General features: G+C 45.8%; 1 protein-coding gene across 10 annotated transcripts in view; it reads left to right on the top strand.

Moving 5' to 3' along the window:
• The window catches only part of AGAP1 (ArfGAP with GTPase domain, ankyrin repeat and PH domain 1), a 321,395-nt gene extending 299,511 nt beyond the window's left edge, over positions 1–21,884 (top strand). For all 10 annotated transcript variants that reach the window (XM_054277889.1, XM_054277883.1, XM_054277881.1 and 7 more), the window contains 2 exons: positions 18,830–19,085; positions 20,553–21,884. In XM_054277889.1, the coding sequence (XP_054133864.1) occupies positions 18,830–19,085; positions 20,553–20,756 (460 nt within the window). In that variant the 3' untranslated portion in view covers positions 20,757–21,884. The remainder of the gene's footprint in view (positions 1–18,829; positions 19,086–20,552) is intronic.
• Positions 21,885–23,510: the final 1,626 nt, after the last annotated feature.

Here is a 23,510-nt window from a genome sequence, read left to right as displayed (position 1 = left end):
AAAGGGGATTCCCTTTGGAGAAACATAATTATCAGGTAAATATCATATGGTCGGGCATATATTTCATATTTATCAAGGATTTATCAAGCATAATATCCTTGATAAATTCAAGATAATGTAAAAATATAAATATAATATTTTTATATCTAATGTAAAAATATAAATAAAACACACAAAATATGAAATACTATTTTGTATGTGAATATAGTGCACTTAACACTCAGGAAAATTGGTTTCACTGCTTTAAAGAAATGAAAATTAAATATTTCCTGGATCATGCAGTTTTTGTGAAAGAGTACATTGGACAGCAGTTTGAAAAGCATGGAAATAAATCTTGGCTCATTTTGGGGTTTGAGGGGTTGCATTTCAGGCCACAGTTTAAAAATCTGAGCTTTCTTTAAGCCAGAACTGAGCTGCAGTGGAACAGGGATGAGACTCCCAGCAATCCAACATGATGCAGGATTGAGATGGGTACATAACTTGGCAAAATAGAGAATTTTGGAGAAGAATGATAAGAATATATTATAAGAATGATAAGAATTCAGTGAGTAGCAGGAGATGCTTAAGGGGGTTAAGAAAGTGTTAATGATTTAGATGGGGATGGAGGGGTTGGCAGGCATTTGGAGGTGATCTCCCTGGAAAAATGGGGTCTTGTAGTTCAACAAAGTGCTCCTAAGAGCAGGAGTGGGGGATGGAGGATGCAGGAGCAGGGAGGAGCTGTTAGGACTGGGTATTTCTTCAGCTGTGCAGTCTTTTCCCAAGCAAAGCAGTGATTCCCACCACAGGCTGTGGAGCAGAGCAGGGGATGGAATGATCTCAGTGCCTTTTTTGCTTTCTGGATTCACCAAAGCTCTGCTAAGGAATCTCACACCATTCCAACTTTAAAATATTTCCTCCTGTTTCACCTTGAGTCCTGTTAGCACTGCAGAAATCAGCTGAGCTCAGGATCTCATTCCAGTGCTCTTTCCTCCCTGTGCCCTGCTCCCCTCCTGCATTGCTGGATGTCCATTTCTGTAAGTTTTCCCTTCAGAACAAACCCATCATTTTTCACCACAGGATATTTACAGCTTCAATCAGTGCCAAATTCAATTGGCTTCTGATCTCATGGCTGGAAGTTATAGATGCAGATATTATTTGCACTGTGGTTAATTATGGAGCAATCAAACTTTGGCTTTTCCACTGTAATTTCCTCTGCCAGCTAATTTAATTAATCACCCCCAGCTCAGCTCTTCCAGCTGCGACCGGCAGGGTCATTAATTAGACATGTGGTGGTAGCTCACAGACCAGTTCCTGTGAAGGGGCTGCTGCCCACTTCAGCTCTGAGGGAGCTGCAGCTTTTTTTCCAAGCATCCAGGCAGGATTGGAGGGGGCTGCCAGCTTGTTGGATCCCTCAGAAGCCGTCCCCAAAAGACAGAGCATAAGCAAACGTCAGCATTGCAGGGACTGGGATCAGATGCCCACCAAGATGTAATTTAGGGGCTCACCCAGCAGTTCTCATTCTGGTCTCATCCAGGAGCTAAAAAACAAGTGCTCAGGAATTCTACAGAGCTCCTTCTGACTGCTGGTGTTTGTCAGATGGAAGATATTTTAATGGCCAGGTCACATCAGCGCTAGCAATATTTTTTTCCCATTATAAAAGCTGTGCAAAATACCCAGCAAAGTCGGTCACATTGTTTAGATTTCAGAATAATCATTAATTCCTTTTCCTTCAGGGTGGAAGAATATTTTACAGGAAACAAAATGGGTTGATACAGCTTAGGAGTCTCATCCTAAGAATGATCAGCAGAGGGCAAGTGATTTGGGATATGGGATGGCCCTGGAAAGTCCAAGCATTTTTCAGAGAAGGTAGCAGATCCTTGGTGTTTGTTCTGTTTGTATAACTGGAAATACACAGCCTGCCTTAGGGTTGTCCTTTGCATCTAAAATATCATAAATTCATGGAATGGCTAAAGTTGGGAAAGCCCTCCAAGATCATGGAGTGCAGCCCTTGACCCAGCACTGCCAGGTCCCTAAATACCACATCAAAGAATCCTCCAAATCTGCCATGTTTCACACTGGGAGCTTTAAGCACCCTTTGTTTTACCACCAGGATCTTCCTTGTCCTCCTTGGAGTGCCACCAAAGCCACTGGTGTTCCCATGCTGGCTCCTGGAGCTGGAAAAGCTGAAAATCTTCAGGATGCTTGTAGCAAACACAGACACAGACAGGCAGGGAGGTTTTACTGCACTTGGGTTTCAGACCTGTTGCAAAGCTGTCGTGTCTGATCAGTGCCTCTGTCTGCCAGCAGTGCATTGCTGATGGATTGGCTGGAGTCTCCCCCACTTCTTTTCACAATAGACAAACTCAGCTCAAGACAACTGTTTTAATCATGCTGGCTCACAAAGCCTCCTTTCAGCCTCTTCTGTCTGAAACATCCATCAACCCCGCCCAGAAATAGCAAACTGAAAATAAAAAAATCTGTTCTCCTCACTGCTTAACTGCAAGTGCCTTTTCAAATAGCAGAACAGCCCTGTGGGCTCAGATGAGCTCCCCTCTCTGAAGGAGAAGGTGCTGCTGGTCCAACCCTCCACTCAAATGCATCCTGCTCTCCTCTGGTGGCTTTTTCCCTCCCTTGTCTCTCTCAGAAAGTTCCCTCAGTCTGAACTGTTTTGGGGAAGATGCTTTTAGTACAAAGCCCCTTCACACTCAGGGAGAGCTTTAGGGATTCTCACAGAGACACAGCTCAGCAGAGTTCCAGAGTGAAAGGGTCACATCTGCCTCTGCCAGCACTGGGGGATTGTTGGCAATAACATTGCTGGGGAAGCCTTGGAAGAGAGATTTGTGATTGAGGAGAGAGCAGTTCTTCCTTCAGAGGAGCTCTCTCTACACCTTGCTGAGGAGCACTGTGTTAGGGACGCTCCTTTGGGAACTCCTCAGTCTCACAGCTGGAAAGGGAATGGGGCCCAGGGAATGTGTGTGCATGTAGAGAGAGAGAAAATCATAGAATTGTTAAGGTTGGGAAGAACCTCCATGATCACCAAGTCACACCTTATATATTTTATATGTATTGCAGCTTTATGGGATGGATGGATGGATGGATGGATGGATGGATGGATGGATGGATAGATAGATAGATAGATAGATAGATAGATAGATAGATAGATAAAAATATATCTATTATCACTTTATCTTATGAAGGTACTGCTAAATAATTTGACATCCAGAAGTAGAACAGCTGCCAGCATTTACTGGATGATAATCCTTCATAAAGACCTGGCACTGAAACAACCCCATTGCTCACTGAAGAAAGCCAGCATCCAAAATTCCCAAAATAACCATCAGTGTTCTGTAGGCAAGCTGGAGAATTGGTTTGTTTTTTTACTCTGCAAAAAAAATTAGAATTGCACTTGGTCTTGATCAGCAGATTGTAATCACCCTGTGCTGTTTCACCTACTCGTGTCACTTGGTTTTGTTTTATTTGAGCAATAAATACCTTAAATCTCCTCAGAGTTATTGCATGTCGTCTGTGGGGACTCATCACAGTCCTGCCAGGCATTCATCAAGGCTCCCAATGAGCCACCACATGAAGGATTCCTCTGCTCCTTATCAATCAGTTTGCTTATAACTTTACTTTTTCCTCCTGAAGTAATCAAAATTTGATATTCCACAGATTGCAGAAAATTGTCACTGCTGTATCCTGTGCTAATCCATCATGGGAAACAGGCATAATTTGGGCATCAGAAGAGCATTAAATGTATAAATAAGCAAGAAAGTCCATTTACTGCTCCAGATGACAGGGCAGAGAAATGTTTGGATCCCAGGTACGTTGGGAATGGCACGCAGAGCTCACGGAGCAGTGCGGGGCATCCATGCTCTGCAGCAGGCACCAGGGTTGCTCTGCTCCTCATGATATCTCTCAAATAGTCAAAAGAAATGCTGGAGCCCAGAGAATGAAAGGGATTTTTTCAGTTTATTACGGTTAAAGTATCCATCACTTCTGTGTTTTTCTCTGTACAAACAAGTAACATCTACTAATAACAAGAGAGGGGGAGAAAATGTCACTTTGTGCTGTAGGCTTGACACTAAAGCATGCACCTTTGCCATCTGCAGCTCTTGAAATAGCTGCTCTGATGATAAATGGGATCATCAAACCATCTCTGTGTGTGTGAGCTGTTCCACAGGGCTCTGGGCAGCCTGGGATGGTGGGAGGTGTCCCTGCCCAGGGCAGAGGGGTTGGAATGAGATGGTCTTGAAGGTCCCTTCCAGCCCAAGCCATTCTGATATTCAAAATGCAGAGGGTGGCTGCTCTTGTTTCTTTATGAAACAGCAATTCCAGTGGATTGGGGAGAAAATTCTCCACACAGAGAGGGTGGGATGTGCCTTTATTCTACAGCAAGCAGCCAATCCCTGAGTCTCCTTGGTGGAGCAGTGATGGTTTTCTGGCAAGCTTCATGGTCCTGTCGTGGTTTGACAGAGCATCAGCAGAGCAGATGTTGAATCAGACTGGATCATGGTTTGTGTACTCACAGCCCCCAGTTTTGTCCCCTCCTTTTTGAGTCAAGTGCTGTTTTAAACCAGTTTTTAAACCAGTTTCCCCTTCTGGCAGTAGTTGTGTCTGTCCCATTTCTCTTTGCACGGTGCCACAAAGCAGCACCTTGGTTTTCCAAGGGAATAAATGCCACGTGGCATCCATGGAGCTGGGCCCCAACCAGGGGCACATCTTCCCTTCCCAGTAACAAAACACCCTTGGCATTAGAGTGTGAACCTTCCTTTTAAAGGGTGGCTGGCCAGGGGAATCACCAGGACTGGAGACAGTCATTGTGAGCCAGTGCAAAGAGCAGGTCCTTATGAGGTTCATTTGCAATGAGTCTGTTTCGATGAGATAATAAAATGCATTTTAATTAAAAATATGACTCCTTTTTGAGTCAAGTGCTGTTTTAAGCCAGTTTCCCCTTCTGACAGTAGTTGTGTCTGTCCCATTTCCCTTTGCATGGTGCCACAAAGCAGCACCTTGGTTTTCCAAGGGAATAAATGCCACGTGCCATCCATGGAGCTGGGCAGCACCAGGGTGTTGTGCACCAACCAGGGGCACACCTTCCTTTCCAAGTAACAAAACACCCCTTGGCATTAGAGGGTGAACTTTCATTTTAAAGGGTGGCTGGCCAGGGGAATCACCAAGACTGGAGACCCAGTGCAAAGAGCAGATGGAGCTGTCCCTGCCAATATCCCAGAGGAAGATGCCCCAGGAGCCAGGGAAGGTGCTGATTGTGGTTGTCAGTTCCTCTGCTGTTTTCAGCCCTCCTGCCACAAACACAGCCCTGCCACCCTGGCCTTGAAAGGATCCTCAAGCCTTCCCTTTCCCCCCCTGCACCGCTTCAAAAACACAGCGGCTGACAGTCCAAATGTTTGAAATAATTGGATTCTGCATTCTAATTCATCTGTAAAGTATTCGTTGATTAAATTAGCCTAATAGATATTATTTCTTACATGACTGCATAATTTCATCCTGATTGGATCACTATGGCACTAACGAGTCCCCCCATTTACTATTGACTCGAGAATCACAGAAGGCTGGAGATAACTATCATCTTGTTTCCATTTTTTTTCCCTTTCCCAGGCTAAAAGTTAAACTGATTTATACTAAAAAGACACACAGCCAATGCCCAGGTACATCTGTATTTTAGTCTTTGAGACCAGTGTTAGAATAGGAAAAAAATCTTGGTTTATATAATCTTCAGCCCTCTTTTATTTACTCTGCTTCTACTCTGAAGCAGAAAGATTAACTGACCATTTAAATTCCTTTGGGGGGGGGGTTGTGGAAATGGAGATATTTTTAAATAAAATGCATTTTATTATCTCATCAAAACAGATAGACTCATTGCAAATGAACCTCGTAAGGACTGCACACACTTAGGGAAATGGAAATTCTCCTCTCAAGATAATGTTCCAACCAAAGTGGTTTTAGCCTCTATTAGTAACATTTTTTTTCCTTCGAGCTGCAATTTGAGTTTGTAACCAAGAGAGAGGAAGAGGAAAACAAAATTGCCTTTAGTTTCATGCTAAATGAGAGCAGATCCTGCTCTTTAAGGAAGAGGGAGCTACGGGCTTCAGGTCCCCGGGCTTTTGTTGGGAAGGGGTTAACAGCAGGATTGGCTTCTCCCCCTGCCCCAGTGGCTGGAAACAGCTGGTGGGTTTTGTGTTGGGCCGCTGAACTGAGCAGCCCAAGGAAGTTTTTGGCAAACCCTGGGCCTGGGCAGGACAAGGAGAGGTGGGTCAGCTCAGGAAGCCGTTTCCAGGAGCCACAATGGGGGGAACAATGCCCCGCTCAGCAGGGACACAAGGGACACCCGCTCCCAGTGAATAGCTCCCCAAAAAACCCAAAGGGCTCAAAAGGAGCCAGGCCCGTTCGCTGCTGGGAATGCAATAAATTGTTTCAGGAAGTGGGAGTCTGTCCCGGCTAATGGAGCCCTGATTGACAGGAGGTTCTCATTACAGAGCCCATCAGGGGACAAAGTGAATTCCAATGTTATTTAAGAGGTTAAGTAGAAATAAGATGCAGGTGACAGCCCAAGGCTTGGGGCATCAGGCACTGCTCTTCCTAGGTTGAGGTATTTTTGTGAAGAGACTCCATAAAAATTTAGAATGACTGGGGGCAGGGGAGGTTTAGGAAGTAAATTTTGGTCCTGCCATGACTCAAGGGGACCTTGCCTGGCTGAGAATCAGGGAAGTGAAGGTTGCTTTGGGGATTCTTGCATTAGGAGATCCTTGTTCTTTAAGTCCACCCAACATGGATGTTACATCTGTAACCCCACCTAGGCTTGGGTCAGGTTGGGTTGGTCATGGTCCCAAGCCTGCAGGAGCTCAAGGAACATTTGGATATCACACTCAGGGCACAGGGTGGGATTGTTGGGGTGACTTGATGATCCTTGTGGGTCCCTTCCAACTCAGGATATTCTCTGATAGGTTTCTGCATGTGCTTCTTCAAGGTTTGTACCCAGCTTGAGAAGCGAAAGAAAAGGAAAATACATTCCTGGTGACTTGTGTTCCTGAGCAGGAGGCACTCCGTGCTGCCATAGCTTACAAAGCTAAAACTAAAGGCTGTTTCTGGCCTTGTTCAGCAAAAACGAAGCAAAGAAGAGCATCCAAAATGCAGCGTTGCTTGCACAGAGGAGAAGCTGTGATTCAAGCTGTGACCAGAGGTTTAAAGCAGATGCTAAACCTTAGAGTATTTATTGGTGTATTTTTTCTCTCTCTGAATTCCCAAATGACACTTGTGGATGTCACAGGGTGGGAAGCTGAGGGAGCTGCTGATTGCTGGTATTGACAGAGCCTTGCATGGTGCATGGTCAGGTACAAGGATGTAATTTAAGCACGGGGTTCACGGCTGGCTTGCGAGTGACGGCGAAACTCCCGCGTGTGACGCGTGTAATAAATCTGCTCCAGCGCACGATTAATGTGCTATTCAAAGTGATTATTTACCATTTGAAGTTGAGACGTGGCTGTGCACCAGGAGGAGCAAAATAGCTGAGCACAAGGCATCAGGGAAGGGTGCTCTGAGGGGAGAAGGAGAATACCTGCCTGCATTGTTTCACCAGTGCGGTCCCGGGTAACGCTAATGAAAATTGCACTTGAAATGCAGGATTGATTTGTGATGAGCTCAGCCCTAAAGAGTACATTTGTGGAGTGATAACCTGATTGGTGGTGCTGCCTCTTGAAGGGCTGAGGGGGTCTAATTGGCATATAACGCACTATAAATTTATTAGCAGCCTCTGCTTCGCCATTGGTGGGCCTTCTCCTGCTAACCACCAGGAAATTACCAATTTTCAGGAGTTACTCACTCAAGTCGTGCTGTGTCTGGGTTTTACAAAGAAATCTCCATTGCTGCTCTCTCATAAATCCTGGCTCAGAGCTCCTGCAGCTGGAAGGGGTCACTTGTGCAGTGGACAGCTTGGACACCTTGTGTTGGCCACTCAGCTCGGGCCTCCTTGGCTCGTCCCGACTCGCCACAAGCCCAAGGTGCACAAAGACCATTAGGGGGAAATGAGTCTGTTTGGCAACCCCTGGCCTGGGAGCAGAAATTACAGGTTTTTAGCAGTCCATGTCCAGGGCTTTGATGGTTCTTATTGATACATTCAGCCCCAGGGTATCTGGAGAAGTAGAGGATATACCCACTGTTCATTTTTGGATTTTTTTTTTTTTCAGGAGCACAATAGGAATATTCAGGAGCCAGTGTAATTATTTCAGTGAGTTCACTTTTACGACTGAGTCACAAATTAGAAAATAATATTCACATGTTTCTTCTAATTGGTAACAGATTAGGGATACTTTATCTTTTTTTAAATAATTTCCAAATGTGGCCTGAAGAGGGATTTGCAGGGAGGTAGCTGGGGGAGAGAGAGAGAGCACTTATGCACCAGGAATACTTGGGCAAGAGGCTTTAATTCCTCAATTCTGGCTTTAATTCAGCCTTTAGATCCCTGCACAGCACTCTCTGAGTTGCTCTCCAAGTGGAACTTGCTGTCACTTTTGGCAGGTGTCCCCGGTGTGGATTTTCTTTGCTGTCAGGATTTCTGTGGGTTTCCCACCGTCAAACATCCATCTTATGGCTTGTAAATCATGAAAGCCCAAAGCTTTGCAAGTGATTAATAGGCTGAGGTGCATTGGGGAAACTTCAGCAGGACCTGAGCAGTTCCATGTCTTCTGAAAGCCACATCCATCTCTAGTCTCATCTTTTTGGGACACATTTGGATGACCCCTGTGTTGTGCATCCCATTGTTGGAAATACACAAACAAACAAAGAGAAATCATTGAGATTTCAGGTTTTTAGTCAGGAGATTTCAGGTTTTTAGTCAGAGGAACCTCATGGATTTCTCTGGGTGTTAACTGTGGAGGATTCTCAAGGCTTCATCCCTTTTTATTCCAAGGAAATTCTTCATCCCCTTGGCTTTTCCAGAAACATGAGCAGGTCTACCAATGGCCTTTTTTTAACTAATTGTGATTTATGGTTTGAGACGGGCGTCAAACACCTGCAACCCACTAAAACAGAGGTGGAGGGAAGTCCCATCACTTGCTGAACAGTGGGAATACTTTGGGATCTCTGCCTTGCCAAAAAAGACATCATTTTCCTAAATAAAAACAGCCATTAATAAAGGAGACTGATGGAAGGATCTGATGACACCAACAATTTCTGTAGAGTCCTTGGCATCAGTGAGATGGTTCAGGTTGGATGTTAGGGAAATTTCTTCACAGAGAGAGTGGTTAAGCATTGGAAGGGCTGCCCAGGGAGGTGGAGGAGCCACCATCCTTGGAAAACTGTTCAAGGAATGAGCAGACACAGAAATAAGTGCCTTGGGCACCATGGTGTTTGGTTGAAGGTTGTAGTCAATTTTGGAGGTCTTTTCCAAACTTCAGGATTCTGTGGGACTTGGGATGCAAATGGGGAGACATCAGAAGGTGAGGGGAGCAGAAGGGAGAGCTCCAAGTCACTTGGGAAGAGTTGAACAGCAGAGAGGTCCCTGCAGCATCTCTGGAATGTGGATCCCAGAAATGCTGCCCACAGGGATTGTCCAGCTGCTTCCCAGCCCCTGGACCTTCCCCTCCAAGCTTGCCTGCCTCCCACTGCTGACTTGTGCAGAGCAAGCAGTTGGTTTTATTTCCTTGCTGCTCCAAATGTGTTTTTCTTCAGAGTCTGTGCTCAAATACAATGTTTATTACTTGTATTTTCTCTTTTATGTCTTACATAAATTCAGTGTAATGGTTGGAGGGTGTTCTTCTTTCCCAAATACTCCAAAGAGCATCATCTTACTGCTTCTACTGGAATTAAGATGCCATTAAAGCCCAGTGAAAGGACTTTTGTTTCTCCTTGCAAATCAAACTGTAGGAGTTACTGTTAACCAAGGATCAAGAAACATTTCTGAAGGTCTTCCTGAGGCATTGCAATTAGACCAGTTTTTGATCCTCTGGTAAAGATTGGCTTCTCCTGGAGCCCACAGCGTGTTTTTACCATTTTGGATCAGTTGGACTCAATGATCCTAGAGGTCTTTTCTCACCTTATTGATTCTATGATGGAAGCCTCAAGCAAATGTTAATTTGAGACCTCTTTCTATTGCTGGCCGGGGTCTCTGCACAAATCACCAATGGGACGGGACTGCTGGGGAACACGTCTCGAGCTGTTTATCTTCCAGCACCAGTTTCATTCCATGGTTATGGCAATGGGAAGATGCCAGCAGCTCACAGCCCCACCAGCAGACAAAGAACCTTAAGTTACAACTTACTTTAAAAATTTTTTGACCAATCACAGAAAGCAAAAGCATATTGACAGTAGTTCTATCCAACCACTGTAAGCACACATACCTTCAGTGAAACAATGCTTCCTTATTTTGAATACAATACCTCCTTGTAAGCATTAAAACACAATCCACAGGGCTCCATTATTAAGCTTAGAACTTCCTAATATCTTGGTAGATAAACTTTTCTGTAGCTTAGGGAGTTACTCTAGCCAAGCGGTAATACATAGACCATTGTTATACTTTTCTTACTTTTCTACTTTTTGTCCTTACTATTCTACTTTTTACATAATTTTTCTGCTGACAAATCTCATGGCTACTGCTTAACTGTAATCACACTTCTGCTGTCTCTGAGGCCTGCCTTTTGTAGCTTTCCCAAAATGCCCTGATTTTATGGATTCCCACATCTTTCTGCTCTGCAAGTCTGTCAACCCCCTCCAAGTGTTTTTTTCCCCCTTCCCTCATTATTTTTAAGGCACTCTCAGTTCTGCTGCTCCTCCACTTCCCAGCAGGGCGAGCAGAGGAGGAGCTCCATTTCTCTTCCTCGCCGTGTTTGCCGCGGGCCGCGTTCCGGAGCCGCTCACATCAGGCACTGTTGTGGTATCCCTAATGCTGTGTGATGGCAGGAGCACAGCCCTGCTGCATGCCACACTGCTCAGCCATGGGGACACTCACACAGCCACCTCGCTCCATCTCCCTCCTGGCACACACTATTGAGATTTATGCCTTGCAGTATTTGTGTGTCATTCCCCATCCGCCGCCTTGGAGAAGTGTCACCGCCATAATTTCTGGAAAAATCTCTTTGCCCAGGATTCTTCTTCTGGGAAGCTCAGAAGCCTCAGAGAAAAGTGAAAACAAGAATTAATGAAAACAAGAATTATCTGATTTGCTTCTCCTGTGCTTTGCTGCTTTGGACATGGTTTACCAACAGGTGGTTGTTTCATTGGTTTCTCCTGTGAATTGTTTTTACTTATTGGCCAATTATGGCCAAGCTGTGTTGGACTCTGAGGAGAGAGTCATGGGTTTTTCATTATTATCTTTTAGCCTTCTGTCTGTATCCTTTCTGTATTCTTTAGTATAGTTTTATTACAGCAATCTTTAATATAATATAGATAATAAAATAATAAATTAGCCTTTTAACAGCATGGAGTCAGATTCATCAATTCATCATTTCCTTCCAACGTCAGGGCACCCCAAAAACACAAAAGAGAAGGTAATTTCCTTTTTCTTTTTTCTTTCTTTTTTTTTTTTTTTTAGTAAGTAATGGTTTCCTGAGCTCCACTTAAAACACTGCTGCATTGAGCAAGGCCTTGCTGTAGGAGAAAATTAGTGTTAACAAATTGGAGATTAATGGAATCTTCTGACCTGAGTGACTGTAAATCAAATGGCAAATTGAAATTTCCAGTCTGTGTTTAGGTACTGGCACAATGCAGTTTGATTTATACACTTAAGACATCAGGTTAAGTGTGGTTACACACGAGTAATGAAATGCATTAGGTACGTGTTTCCAATTACTATTCCCTGCATATATATATATATATATATATATATATATATATTTATTACTGAAAACAGGCAAGAAGCAAATATACTCCTTGGTTTTAGCATTTCTGTGCAACTGTTGCAGCTTTTGGCTTTTTTTAGGTAATATTTGTGGTGTGCCCAAGTGTTGAGGTTGACTAACCAGTAAATGGAAACATTCCCAATCCTCTCAGCCTCTCCTCATAGCAGAGGTGTTCCAGACTTCTAATAGTCTTTGTGATCTCAGGACTGGGGTGAGCTCTAAATCCTTAGAGTTTACCATTGTTAGGGTTTTCCCTCTGAAATGTCACTGGCAATGCTGTTTCAAAAAATTCTAGGGCTTTTGCGGTTAGAGGAAAAGGACAACTTGTGGCTTCTTCAAGGTTTTTATTAAATCTCTAGGGACTGTTTTCATTTCACATAATGGTACAGAACAAAGGAAAAACCTGGTATTTTATTAAGAAAAGATTTAAACAACTTGCTGGGCTTAGAGTTGTCACCCTTAGGATCTTTATTCTCAACTTAATAAGCCTTATCTTAGTACCCACAGTATCCCCTGCTGTTGTATGTCACAGTTTTTCCTTAACTTTACACGGAGTAAACCTCAGGTGTGATATATTTTATCGAGGAAACCTTAAAAATTATTAGATGGAGTGTCATGCAATGAAAACAGAAGTTGGCTGCAATTTTCTGTGATAAATCAGAGCCCACAATTGAAGGGTATTTATCTGAAAGGCCTGAAGTCAGTAAACCTTGATGTCTTGGCCAGGCTGGTCGTTAATGTTGGGCAGTGATAAATCCTGTGGGTGTATTAATGCTTCAAGGAGTGCTGCTGCTTACTCCATGGAGGGGTAACCCACAAGTGCAGAAATAGCAGCTGGTTTGGAGCCCTGTGTAGGGGAATGCTGTCAGGAGAGAAGGAAAAAGGTGGAGGAACTCCTCCAAATCCAAGTAATGATGATCCTGGTAAGTGGCAGGCAAGCCGTGATTAATTTGAGAAGCACGTTGAGCTCTGCACAAATGAGTGATCTCTGTCCCTCACACACAGCAGGGCTTGCTTTTTTTTTTTCCCTGAAACACACAGCTGTGAAAGGAAAACTGAAAAATTGAATAGGAGAGTTAATGGTGGAGAAGGTCCAGAGCTGGGGGCTGCAGGAAACGAGTCCCTGACAGTGCGAGGTGCTGCTGGTGGGAAACCGCCCTCATTTCACAGGATCCTGGAATGGTGAGGGTTGGAAAGGACCAAGATCATCTCCTTCCAACCTCCTGCCATGGGTAGGGACAGCTTCCAGCATCCCAGGGGGCTCAGATCCTAGCCTTGAACTCTTTCAGGGATTTGTGCCATTTGGTTTGGTTGAAAAGGACTGAGAGTAGAAGTAACCTGAATTTGGCATGACTTTGCAGCACTGAATTGTCTGTCTCCTGGACCAAAATTTGAAGAGTGTGTTGAACACAGTCCTCAGGCAGATAAGTTGCCCATCAGACAGCACCTAAATCATTTCCAGGCTGGGTTACCACACTGCTCACTTGGACCAGAGTCCAAGGCAGGACACGGGCTGGCTGATCCACGCTTTCCTATGGGGCTGCCCTTCGTCCATCAGGGATGTTTAACTTGTGAGAAGTAATAAGCTTAATAGATAGACTTTATTTAATTATTAATGATCCCTTTCTGTCCTTACAGCTCATAAAACACCCTGTAGGTTGGCAAAACACTCATAATATTGATCAGGAGCCAGAGAGATATTTATTTCCTCTTTGCCCCGGCGCGCATAAATTGCGCTCCGTTCCCCGGTCGGGCGGGATTTACAGTGGGTTTCTTCAAAGCTCTCAGTAATTAAGGGATAAATACCCATCGGTCTTTGTTTGCTGTCTGGAGCCCTCTTGTTTGCCAGGGACCTGGATATTCCCGGTGGGCTCGTGCCTTCCCCCTTAGCAACGCGGCGGGGCGGGGAGGCATGCGGGGCGCGGAGCCGCTCAGCTGCCCAGCGCTGCCTTTGCAATGCAGCAGAGGGGTCTTGTCCTGCAGAGAGAGAGGAAGCCCCTGTGTTTTCTCAGCACATTGTTCCCAGCCCCTCTTCCATGCCTCTCCTCCCAGTTCCTGCTTTGCTCGGGGCAGGAAGGCACTTTGGAAATTCCTTGCTGCTAGCCCCTTTCTTCTCGCCCTCTCTTCTTCTCCTCCCCGCTTTTGCTGTTGCAATTAAAAGCATCATTTTAATTGCGTTTAACCTTTCTCCAACATTGCAATCCTGCCCCCACCCTCAGTGTTTTCCTTTTACCCATCCCAAGCCTGCATCGCCAGCCCTGTCCAAAGCAGTGCCATTTTTTGGGATCATGTTTAATGGGGAAGCCCCACACATGCAGCTGGTCATTAGGTGATATGTGCTCCTTGTGTGCTGGACCACGAAGCTAATGACACATCCTGGGGCTCTTCCAGGAGTTTGGGAGGTGCAGTGGCTTAGATTTACTTCATTTTCTTGGAAGAGACACATTAACCTTGTCAGCTGGCCAACAGGAGAGGAAATTTGGCAGAGCTCTTGCTGAGCTGGCCAGGTTACCACGGCGTTAAAGGGTTGTACTTCAGTGAGCAACCAGAAATGGCAACACACGGGCACAGCACCTGCACAGCCACCGTGGAGACACCACTGAGAGGCCTCTTCCCTTACAGAATTAGTTCCTGTAGCAGGAGAGAAGAAAGGATGAAAAAAAATCAGGAGCTTTTCAGTGTTGTCAGAGGTGTGGAGGATAAAACTTCACTTCAAAGCACCTGTAAGGAGCCTGCTCTCATTTCTGGTGGTGGGAAATCAATGCTGGGCCATGGTAAATACCTGCTGTCCACTGTCTTTCTAAATTCAACCTTCAGAATTTTTTCCAGCTTTTTAACAAGTGGTGAGTAACTCTGGATAACGACATGACATTTTAGTCATTCTTTTAGTCATGCTTTGGGAAGAGCAAGGCTGCTCTTGCTCTGGAGCTGTGGAATTCTGATGGCCAATTCCCAGGCTCTCCAGCCACGTGCTGTTGCCCACTCAGGCAGTTCTGGGTCGCTGCATGAGCACCACTTCTTTTCCCACCCTGCACATCCTCTTCTTGTTTGCCTGCTGATGTGACTCCACCAAATATCTGTGAGGGGCAAGTGGAGGTGAAGGCAGAGGTGAATGGGAGCGAGGAGGAGTCGGGATGGAGGGTGGGTACCAGCAGGATGAGGCTTCTGATGGCATTGGTAGGGTGGAAAACCCAGTGCAGCACATGATGGGGCTGAGCTGTGTGGGATGTGGGCTCCTCAAGGAGCATCTCCAGTGCAAGCCCACAGCTGGGGAGCACAGGGCAGCTCCTGGAGCGAGGCTGTGCTGGAAGCAAATCTGCTTTTCCTCTTCTCTGATGCTCCCTGCTTACCTTCCCCCCTTCCAGTGCCCAGTATTTATGTTTCCACATAATAATGATGTGATGTGGCTGGCAGAGTAATTTAAATAATTGGACATTATCTTGAGAAGCAAGCACCTAATTAGATCAAAATAAACGGAGAACTGAAATTTTCATCTGTTTCTAATAACCTTTTACCTGTGTACAGTGCTGCTGCTGCAGCAGGGATTTTGTTGTTCACACCACTGTGTGTTCTTGGGGTTCACGAGTGATGGAGGCTCCTGCAGGAGCAGAGAGCTTGGTGGCACTTTCTGGACAACATTGGTGACTCATTCCTGGTTCTGTGGGGTGTTTTGCAGTGATTTTCTGCTGTATGTGCCCCTTGTGTGAGGGGCAAGCTCAGTGAGGTTTGGAGTCTGCACCAGCAGATACAGATCAGGGTTTGAACACAGATATTTAGAGAGAAAAGGCTCAAAGAACTTCTGACCTTAGGGCTCTGTTGCTCATTTCTCTAAGTTTATCAAGGAGCTCATAATGTATTCGTTTTTCTGAATATGAGGAAGAGGCAGCTCAGACCTCCTCCAGTGTTTGGTGTCATTGGGACCATCAGAGCACATGAATATGTTCCCTCTACAGCACAGCAGCTTTGATTTGCTCCTGAGACAAGGACTCCACTGGTGAAAGTTTACTGAAAGAGTCCTGGTTTGGCTTTGACTACTACAGCTGGAAGTGCCTGGTACGGAGAGGGTCCTTTAGAATTGCCAGGCTTGCAATTAAGGGAGGAAAAGAGGGCAATATTTACTAGCCTTTATTTTAGGGACTGGTTCAGTGTCTTTCTCCTGATGAGTTGCTCTCCCTCACACTTCCTCATGCTCTTCTTCAGTTGATTTATTTAAAGGTATGTCAGTGCTGGCTGAAATGAAACACTGTGCCTCCTCTTCCTGCTTATTGCTGACCGCTCCAATAATTCATTTTTTAGCTCATTAACTAACAGGGGATGTGAGCAGTGGTCCTCCAGGGAACTGCAATGAGGTTAAGTGATCTACTGCTGACAACTCTGCTCTTGGACTGGCCTTCCTTGGGGGAAATGAGACCTCAACCAAGACAAGCTGTGGATCCCAGAAGTGAAACTGGGGCATCAGAGTAACAATTGCAGTATTTATGTCTTGTTGTCAGGGTTTCTGAGATGAATGCAAGCAGTGGAGCAGGAAAGTCCCCAGGACTTCCCATCTAAATGAAGGGGTTTGTGCCAGAGATGGAGGCAGGATGATTGTGGACATGCTCGTTGGAGAGCAATCCCTGTGTGTTGTGGCTGTCCATGAGGTGTAGTCCAGTGTACTTTTCCTCCCACCTCTGATGAGGTTTTGTTTTCATCCCTAACATCCAAATCTTCCTCGTGCCCAGTTAGTACTGCTGAAAAAGACCTGAATCCCACTCCATACTGATGTCAGTGATGTGCTGCCCCAAATGTCTGGGGCCTCTGAAACACCTTTATTTTGATTTATAATTCCACCACAATCCTTGATGTGGCTCCAGAGGTGGAACTGGACCTTACTGAGTGAATTCATTTGGTGCCCAGCACTGAGGCAGGTGGCAGCACATTCCCCTTCCTGTGACATTGGCTTTTAAAGAGGTTCCTCTTCTTTCCCCAGCCTTTTGAGGCAGTAGGACAAAGCTGAACAGGACTGGGATATCCCTGTCTCTCTTTCTTGCATCCTTCCAGGAGCATCAGGGTTGCCCACACAACACACAGCAAATGTGAAATTGGTGCTGATAGGTTTTTGAACCTGCCAGCCTCAAGCTTGGAGAGCCTCTGCCTGAACTAAGCAGTTATTCTCTCCTTTTAGCCTCACTGTTACAGTTTAGGCTGAATGGCGATTGGAAGTGGGAGATTTGTGTCAAACAGCTTTTTTTCTCGATAGGAAGGGACTTTTTCTTGAGCCACCCGTGCTCTGATAGGAGTCAAAAGTTTCTCTCACTCCAAAGATGGTCTGGGGGAGAGGGAGTTTCATTTGCAGACCCTTCACTAAGCTAAAAAAAATATATTGCTTACATATCTGAGGAGTATTTTGCCTTTAGGATGTATGGACATATGAAAAACAAATTTCCAGAGCCCTGGTATGCATTATTGTGGGTGAACAGCGCAGGTTGAGTCACCTCATTTTCCAGTCTGGCACTTTTTAAACATGGAGTGGATGTGTTGGTTATACTCTCAGTACCTCTGTGTGAGTTTAAAAATCATCTGAGATCTTTGCTAACATCCTTGAAGATAATCTAGCTGGATATTGGGAGCAGAGTTGTTGCAAGAATGCCCATTTTATTGTAGATAATTATGTGTTAGTTTATCCCTTTCATGGCACTGGTTCCAGTTCAGCTTTTTACCTTAAAAAAATGTAATTAGAAAAACCATGAATTAAAGATTCTGATAACAGAACTCCTTTTCTTCCTCCTCTCCATCTGGAATACCTGCAGCCATACTCCATTTATCAGATCCTGCCATCAAAGGTTAATTTGCAACTGCCCAAATGGGTTGTGGGGGGGCTTTTTTTTTTTCGTGTGTCTTTTAGTTTTGCAGGAGCCATTCAGAGGCTTGAGGTAAAAGAAGCACTCTCTGTGCTAATTTTCTGTTTGCACTTTTGCTCTGAAGAAAAGGCCTGGCCCTCTTAGTGGGGCAAACTGTGGCCAGAGCAGGGAAGCTGTGCCTGCTTTGGGAAGCTGTGCCTGAAAGCATCCAGGCAGGTCACAGCAAGGTCACTCCACATGTCCCAGGAAATGATGCAAAACTAATCCAGATTTGCTGGTGGAAGGAGATGTTTACATAAGTATTTAAAAACAGATTAGGGCTAACCTGACACTAGATTACTGGGAGCAGTGTAAACACGGCTGAAAGGCGTAAACAGAGCTTGGCCTTTTGTACTCCAGAGGAGAGAATCTGTCACCAGGACCCAGTTGCCTGGCTCAGGTGATGTTTGTGGTTTTCACAGGCTGAGCAGATTACCTGAGGGACCTCTAAATGGGACTTTTTTGTCTGGGGCTGCTGTTCTCAGATCATGTAATTGTATGGTAATTTTTGAAATGGGGCGAGTGGAGGGCCTTGTTTGTAGTCCTTGTTCTGCTGTAACCTGATAGCACCAGAAAGCTTCTCATGGCTCTTTGATATATCAGGAGGAAAAGGTGCTTCAAAGCACTGGTTTGAATTTTGGCAAAACAAGAGGAATCATCCTTATGCCTTTGGGAGCATTACTCAGTTTGGAGGGGGACAAAGCCCCCATTTGGTTACTTCTGGTCTGGGTTACAGAAATTGGGTGCATTTTTTTTGCACTGTGTTTTCCAGCCTTGAAGTGGAACCTTGTCGTGTCTTTGTGACCAAAGTGAGAGCTCTTGCCCTGAACTCTTGCTGGCCCAGGGCTTTTTAAGACCTCCTGGCTGTTGTGATCTTCCAACCCCATGGATGCTGGCACAGCATCCATCAAGGAGGGTCCTGAGCGCTGGAACAGCAAGGTGGACAACACAAATATTGCTAAAAATACAAGGTTTGGGTGAACTGCTCCTAAGGTTTGGCTGAACTGTTCCTGTGAGGGCTTTCTTGACATAAATTTGAAAGGGGAAACAACCTCCTTGTTGCTTGAGCACTGTGGGCTGCAACACCAGCTGAGAGTGACCTGTCCCCTCTGGCTCCCCTAGGGAAGAAAAAGAGCTCTGGATACGCGCCAAGTACGAGCAGAAGCTTTTCCTCGCCCCTCTGCAGTGCCTGGAGCTCTCTCTGGGCCAGCACCTCCTGAGGGCCACGGCTGAGGAGGACTTGAGGACGGTGATCCTGCTGCTGGCCCACGGCACGCGCGACGAGGTCAACGAGACCTGCGGCGACGGCGACGGGCGCACGGCCCTGCACCTGGCCTGCCGCAAGGGCAACGTGGTGCTGCTGCAGCTCCTCATCTGGGTAAGGGCTCCTGCCAGGGCTGGGGCCCTCGGGAGGGTGGGCCAGGGCTGCTCCTGAAGGGATTCATGGCCTCCTCATGTGGGCAAGGACTCGCTGCCCTCCCTTAGCAGGATGGGCCAGAGCTGCTCCTGGAGAGCTTCACGGCCTCCTCATGTGGGTGAGGACTCCTGCCAGGGGCTGTGTCCCTCAGGAGGATGGGCCAGAGCTGCTCCTGGAGGGGTTCATGACACCATGGCCTCAGGGTGGTGCTGCTGCAGCTCCTCCTGTGGGTGTGAAAAACGCCAATCGCTTGTTTTTTTTAAATTTTAGAAGTTTAATAGTAATAAAATGGTTGTGAAAATAGTCATGCAATTAGAGCAATGATAATTTGGACAATTTGAATTAGGACAATAGGAGACAATAGAACCAAAGAGTTATGGACGTCCCGGTACAAGCACTAACCCGAAAAAGGACCCACGTTAACAGAGCATTAACCCTTAAAAAAAAAAAACCTTATATGTTGCATATACATACACTTCATACATGATGCATAAATTCCATTCAAACACAGGATTCCGTCTGGTCATCCTCAACTTCTTCCTCTGAATCCTAACGGTGCCTTCGAGGTGGGAAGAAGTTCGTTTCTTCTGATAAGAGGGCAATAAATTCTCTTTCTCTGAAAGATTCAGATGTCCTGTGGCTGCTATCTTGCTGCGAGTCCTTTCTTTAAAAAAAGTATCCTACATAGCATTGTTTCTATTTTAACATCTTTTATAACCTAAAACTATATTTAACACACTACTTAAGAGAATTAATACAGCATCACTTTCTAACACAAGACGTATAATAGTCATTTTAATACTTGTGAAAAGCCAATCACAAAATATGCATTTTTCACATGGGTAGGGACTCGTTGCCCTCCCTCAGGAGGATGGGCTGGAGCTGCTCCTGGAGGGCTTCAGGGCACCATGGCCTCAGGGTGGAGCTGCTGAAGCTCCTCATCTGGGTAAGGACTTGCTGCCCTCTATCAGGATGGGCCAGGGCTGCTCCTGGAGGGCTTCATGGCCTCCTCATGTGGGTAAGGACTCCTGCTAGGGACTGTGTCCCTCAGCAGGATGGGCCAGAGATGCTCCTGGAGGGGTTCAGGGCACCATGGCCTCGGGGTGGGTGTTCCTCACTGCATGCTTTCAGAGGGTGGTAGAAAAGCACATTTCTGCCTCTCTGCTGCTTGTTGGAAAGCGAAGGAGAGCATGGGAAAGGAGGAAGGAGAGATTCCCTTAGCTTGGAGTCTGCTAGGGCAGATTTTATCCCTCCCTCAGAAACATTTTTTCCGTATGTGGCTCAGCGCTGCCGTGCTCTTGTTGCCAGGCTGCTCCCTCACCCTCCCTCACCTCCAATCCCAGACCCCCTCCCCAAATTGTCACACCCCAGCTCCCAAAGCTCAGGTGACATTTGTGGTTTGTGATTCCCCCTCTTGTCACCCCGCAGTACGGCGTGGACGTGATGGCGCGCGACGCCCACGGGAACACGGCGCTGGCCTACGCCCGCCAGGCCTCCAGCCAGGAGTGCATCGACGTGCTGCTGCAGTACGGCTGCCCCGACGAGCGCTTCGCCCTCATGGCCACCCCAAACCTGTCCAGGAAGAACAACAACCGCAACAACAGCGGCGGGAGGATGCCCACCATCATCTGAGGGGAGCGCTTTGGCTGAGCCCGGCGGCGGCCGCAGCCTCACATTCCTCCATCACCATCGCAGCTCCGCTCTGTGAGTCCGCTGCCTCTCCTCCTCCTCCTCCCTTTTCCCTGCGTCCATCCCAAGTGCCAGCGGAGCGCGGGGGGCCCGGGAGGAGCGCGGGGGCTGCGGGCAGGCCCTGGGTTTGGGGGCCGTGCCGGGCAGGCCCTGGGTTTGGGGGCCGTGCCGGGTGGCACCGGCACCGCAGGGAGAGGCGAGCCGGAGCGGAAGGAAGGAAAGAAAGAAGGAAAGAAGGAAGGAGAGACGGTGACTTTCCCTAAGTGACAGTGAAGCACATCAGAACATTTCACCTCTGCGGCGCCTGGATTTCCATTCTCTTCTCCCGAAGAGCTTGACGGCATAAATCAGAAGCAAGCACAGAGTTTGTCAGGTTTGAAGCTCCTATGATGGTATGTGTCAAATCAGTTGTAGCTAATCTGTCCGGGGAGAATACTGGCTTCATTACACTTGTATAGTTGAGTTCTTCCAGCATTACTGCTGTTTAATAGAACATGATTAGTCATCACGGAGAAAAAAGCATATTAGCTGAGGAGGTAGTTACATGGCACGCTTCGGTGATTGCTTGGATGTGATTGCAATATTCTTAGAAGCATCATATTATCTCAGACATGTTCTTTCGAGCCCTTGGAGCCCTCCTTTCTAAATTCACTGTCATAATTTAGTATCTGTTTAATTTTTCAGTCCAAAGAGAGGAAATGAGTTGCTGAGTGTTATTTGACTGCAGTCTCCTTGGTGTAAAAACAAAATGGAAAAAATAAATAAGGGTAAGCCTGAAACACAAAAAGGAATAATGAATACCGCTGTGGAAAACAACATTTCAAGTGCGTTTGGTGAAATTAATAAATGCATAAAGGCTAATTTTTTTTAAATTTTTTTTTTTATGTTTTCAGCCAGCAGAAATAGGTTCTGTCATTTTGCCAAGGTAAATTGTGTTGAGTTTTTTGGTCACTCCTGTGATGCATTGCCTAACTTATACAGATTTTTGTATTGTGTCTCTAGATTCTATGTATTTAAAATCTATTTGAATAAAAAAAAGGACCGTAAATATACATTGATTTTTTTTTTTTTGTACAGAAAATTACATCTCTGTTAATTTATAAACTGTAATGGATGTGAACTAAATAATGTGCAACTAGGTAGGATCTGTGGGTTACAGATCATTATTGTACATTGATAATATTCCCAGCAGTGAACTCTTCTTTCCAAAGCCTGTGAGGAACAACATATCAGAAGGAGATCAGGGAAAGAAAAAAAAAGCATTTAGGAAGGAGAAAAGAGGCTGTTCCTCAGCACTGTAAATATATTTTACTCCAGAAGTCAGGAAGCTTTCACAAGCCAAGACAAAAAGGCCCATTCTGGCTGGGGAAAGATCAGATTTGATTAAGTTCAGAATTGATAGCCTTCAGCACGGCGGGCAGGGCTGCTTTCGGCGAGAAAAATGGCTTGTGCAAGTGTCCTGGACAGTTCCTTTCAATTCCAACTTTTAATACCTGATTGGGCCATTTTGGTCTTGCATCCCAGCTTCTCCTGCCTCCCACTAGCAGCATTCTGGCGTGGGGAAGCAGAGGTTTTGGCAGGCAGAAAAGTGATTTTTTTTTTGTTGTTTTTCGTTAGAAGTGGCTTATGGCAGTGTGGCGATGGGGGCATGGTTTATCATGGAGAAAGTTGAAAACTCAACTGAATTGGATGGCAAAGGAGCAATTATGTGAAGGCAGGGAGGTGCACACAGCAGAATAATTTGCAGATCTGCCTGCTCCTGTGTATTTCCCAAACCTTTGGTGGTGCTCTTCCTCAGGGCTCTGGGTTTCACTCCGCACACAAATGGGAGGAGGTGTTGCTAAATAAACTGAATGTGGACAAAATGCAAAAGAAGAAATGCCACGTGGTTATCTTAAGGAAAACCAAAAAAATTAAAAATTATGGATTTGAGGCAAAATTGTGGCTGAAAAACAAGCCTTGAGGTGGAACCACAGGGATATTGACCAACTTCTCCTCTTTGGTGGTGTTGTCCTTTTGTACTTTGTTGTATTCTAGACCTTTGAGTATCTGGGGGAGGGAATCTTTCTCCAGCCAGCCAAGGCTGACTGCACCAGACACAGCTGATTCCCTTCCCCCTGGGATACTTCTAAATATTTGAGGTTTTTTATTTTTTTTTTAATTCAGAAAAGGTGTCTGTCTGAACTGCCACTTCTCCACCATTCCTGACATTTGGTACTTGGAGGTGGTCCCTCAGGGAGGGGACAGCCCAGCTGATGTGGGATGCTGTGAAGCCCCCTCTGTGTGCTGGTGCTCAGGAGCTTTGCCGCAGCAGGGATTCGGGAATGGCAATCCCAGAGGTGCTAGAGCTCCCCCCAGGAGCATCCAGGGCATTTGTATCCCAAAAAACAAGTCCAGTGTTTCAAACCCAGGGTTCAAAGTGCACATTCCTTTTCAGAGCTGGCTTTTTTTTTTTTCCTTAATTGAGATGATTTTCTGTAGATTGTTTAATGCTCTCTTTGGGCCACCTTCCTCTGACAAGGCTGAGGGTGATGTTTGAGAAACAAGGGCAACCAGGCAGATTGCAGGAGGACAAATTTCATGGTCCTTTCCTAAAAATCTTCTGAGGCCAGCCCTTGAAAAAGCACAGAATATTTTTAGGAGAGGAAATTCCAGTCTATTACAGGAAAAATTATGCATCCAGGCAAGCCAAGTGCT

The sequence above is a fragment of the Melozone crissalis genome, unplaced genomic scaffold (assembly GCF_028551555.1).
Source record: "Melozone crissalis strain CALT ecotype California unplaced genomic scaffold, PUWL_Pcris_2 ptg000023l_1, whole genome shotgun sequence".
Lineage (NCBI taxonomy): Eukaryota > Metazoa > Chordata > Aves > Passeriformes > Passerellidae > Melozone > Melozone crissalis.
This window is presented reverse-complemented; position numbering and strand designations above follow the sequence as displayed.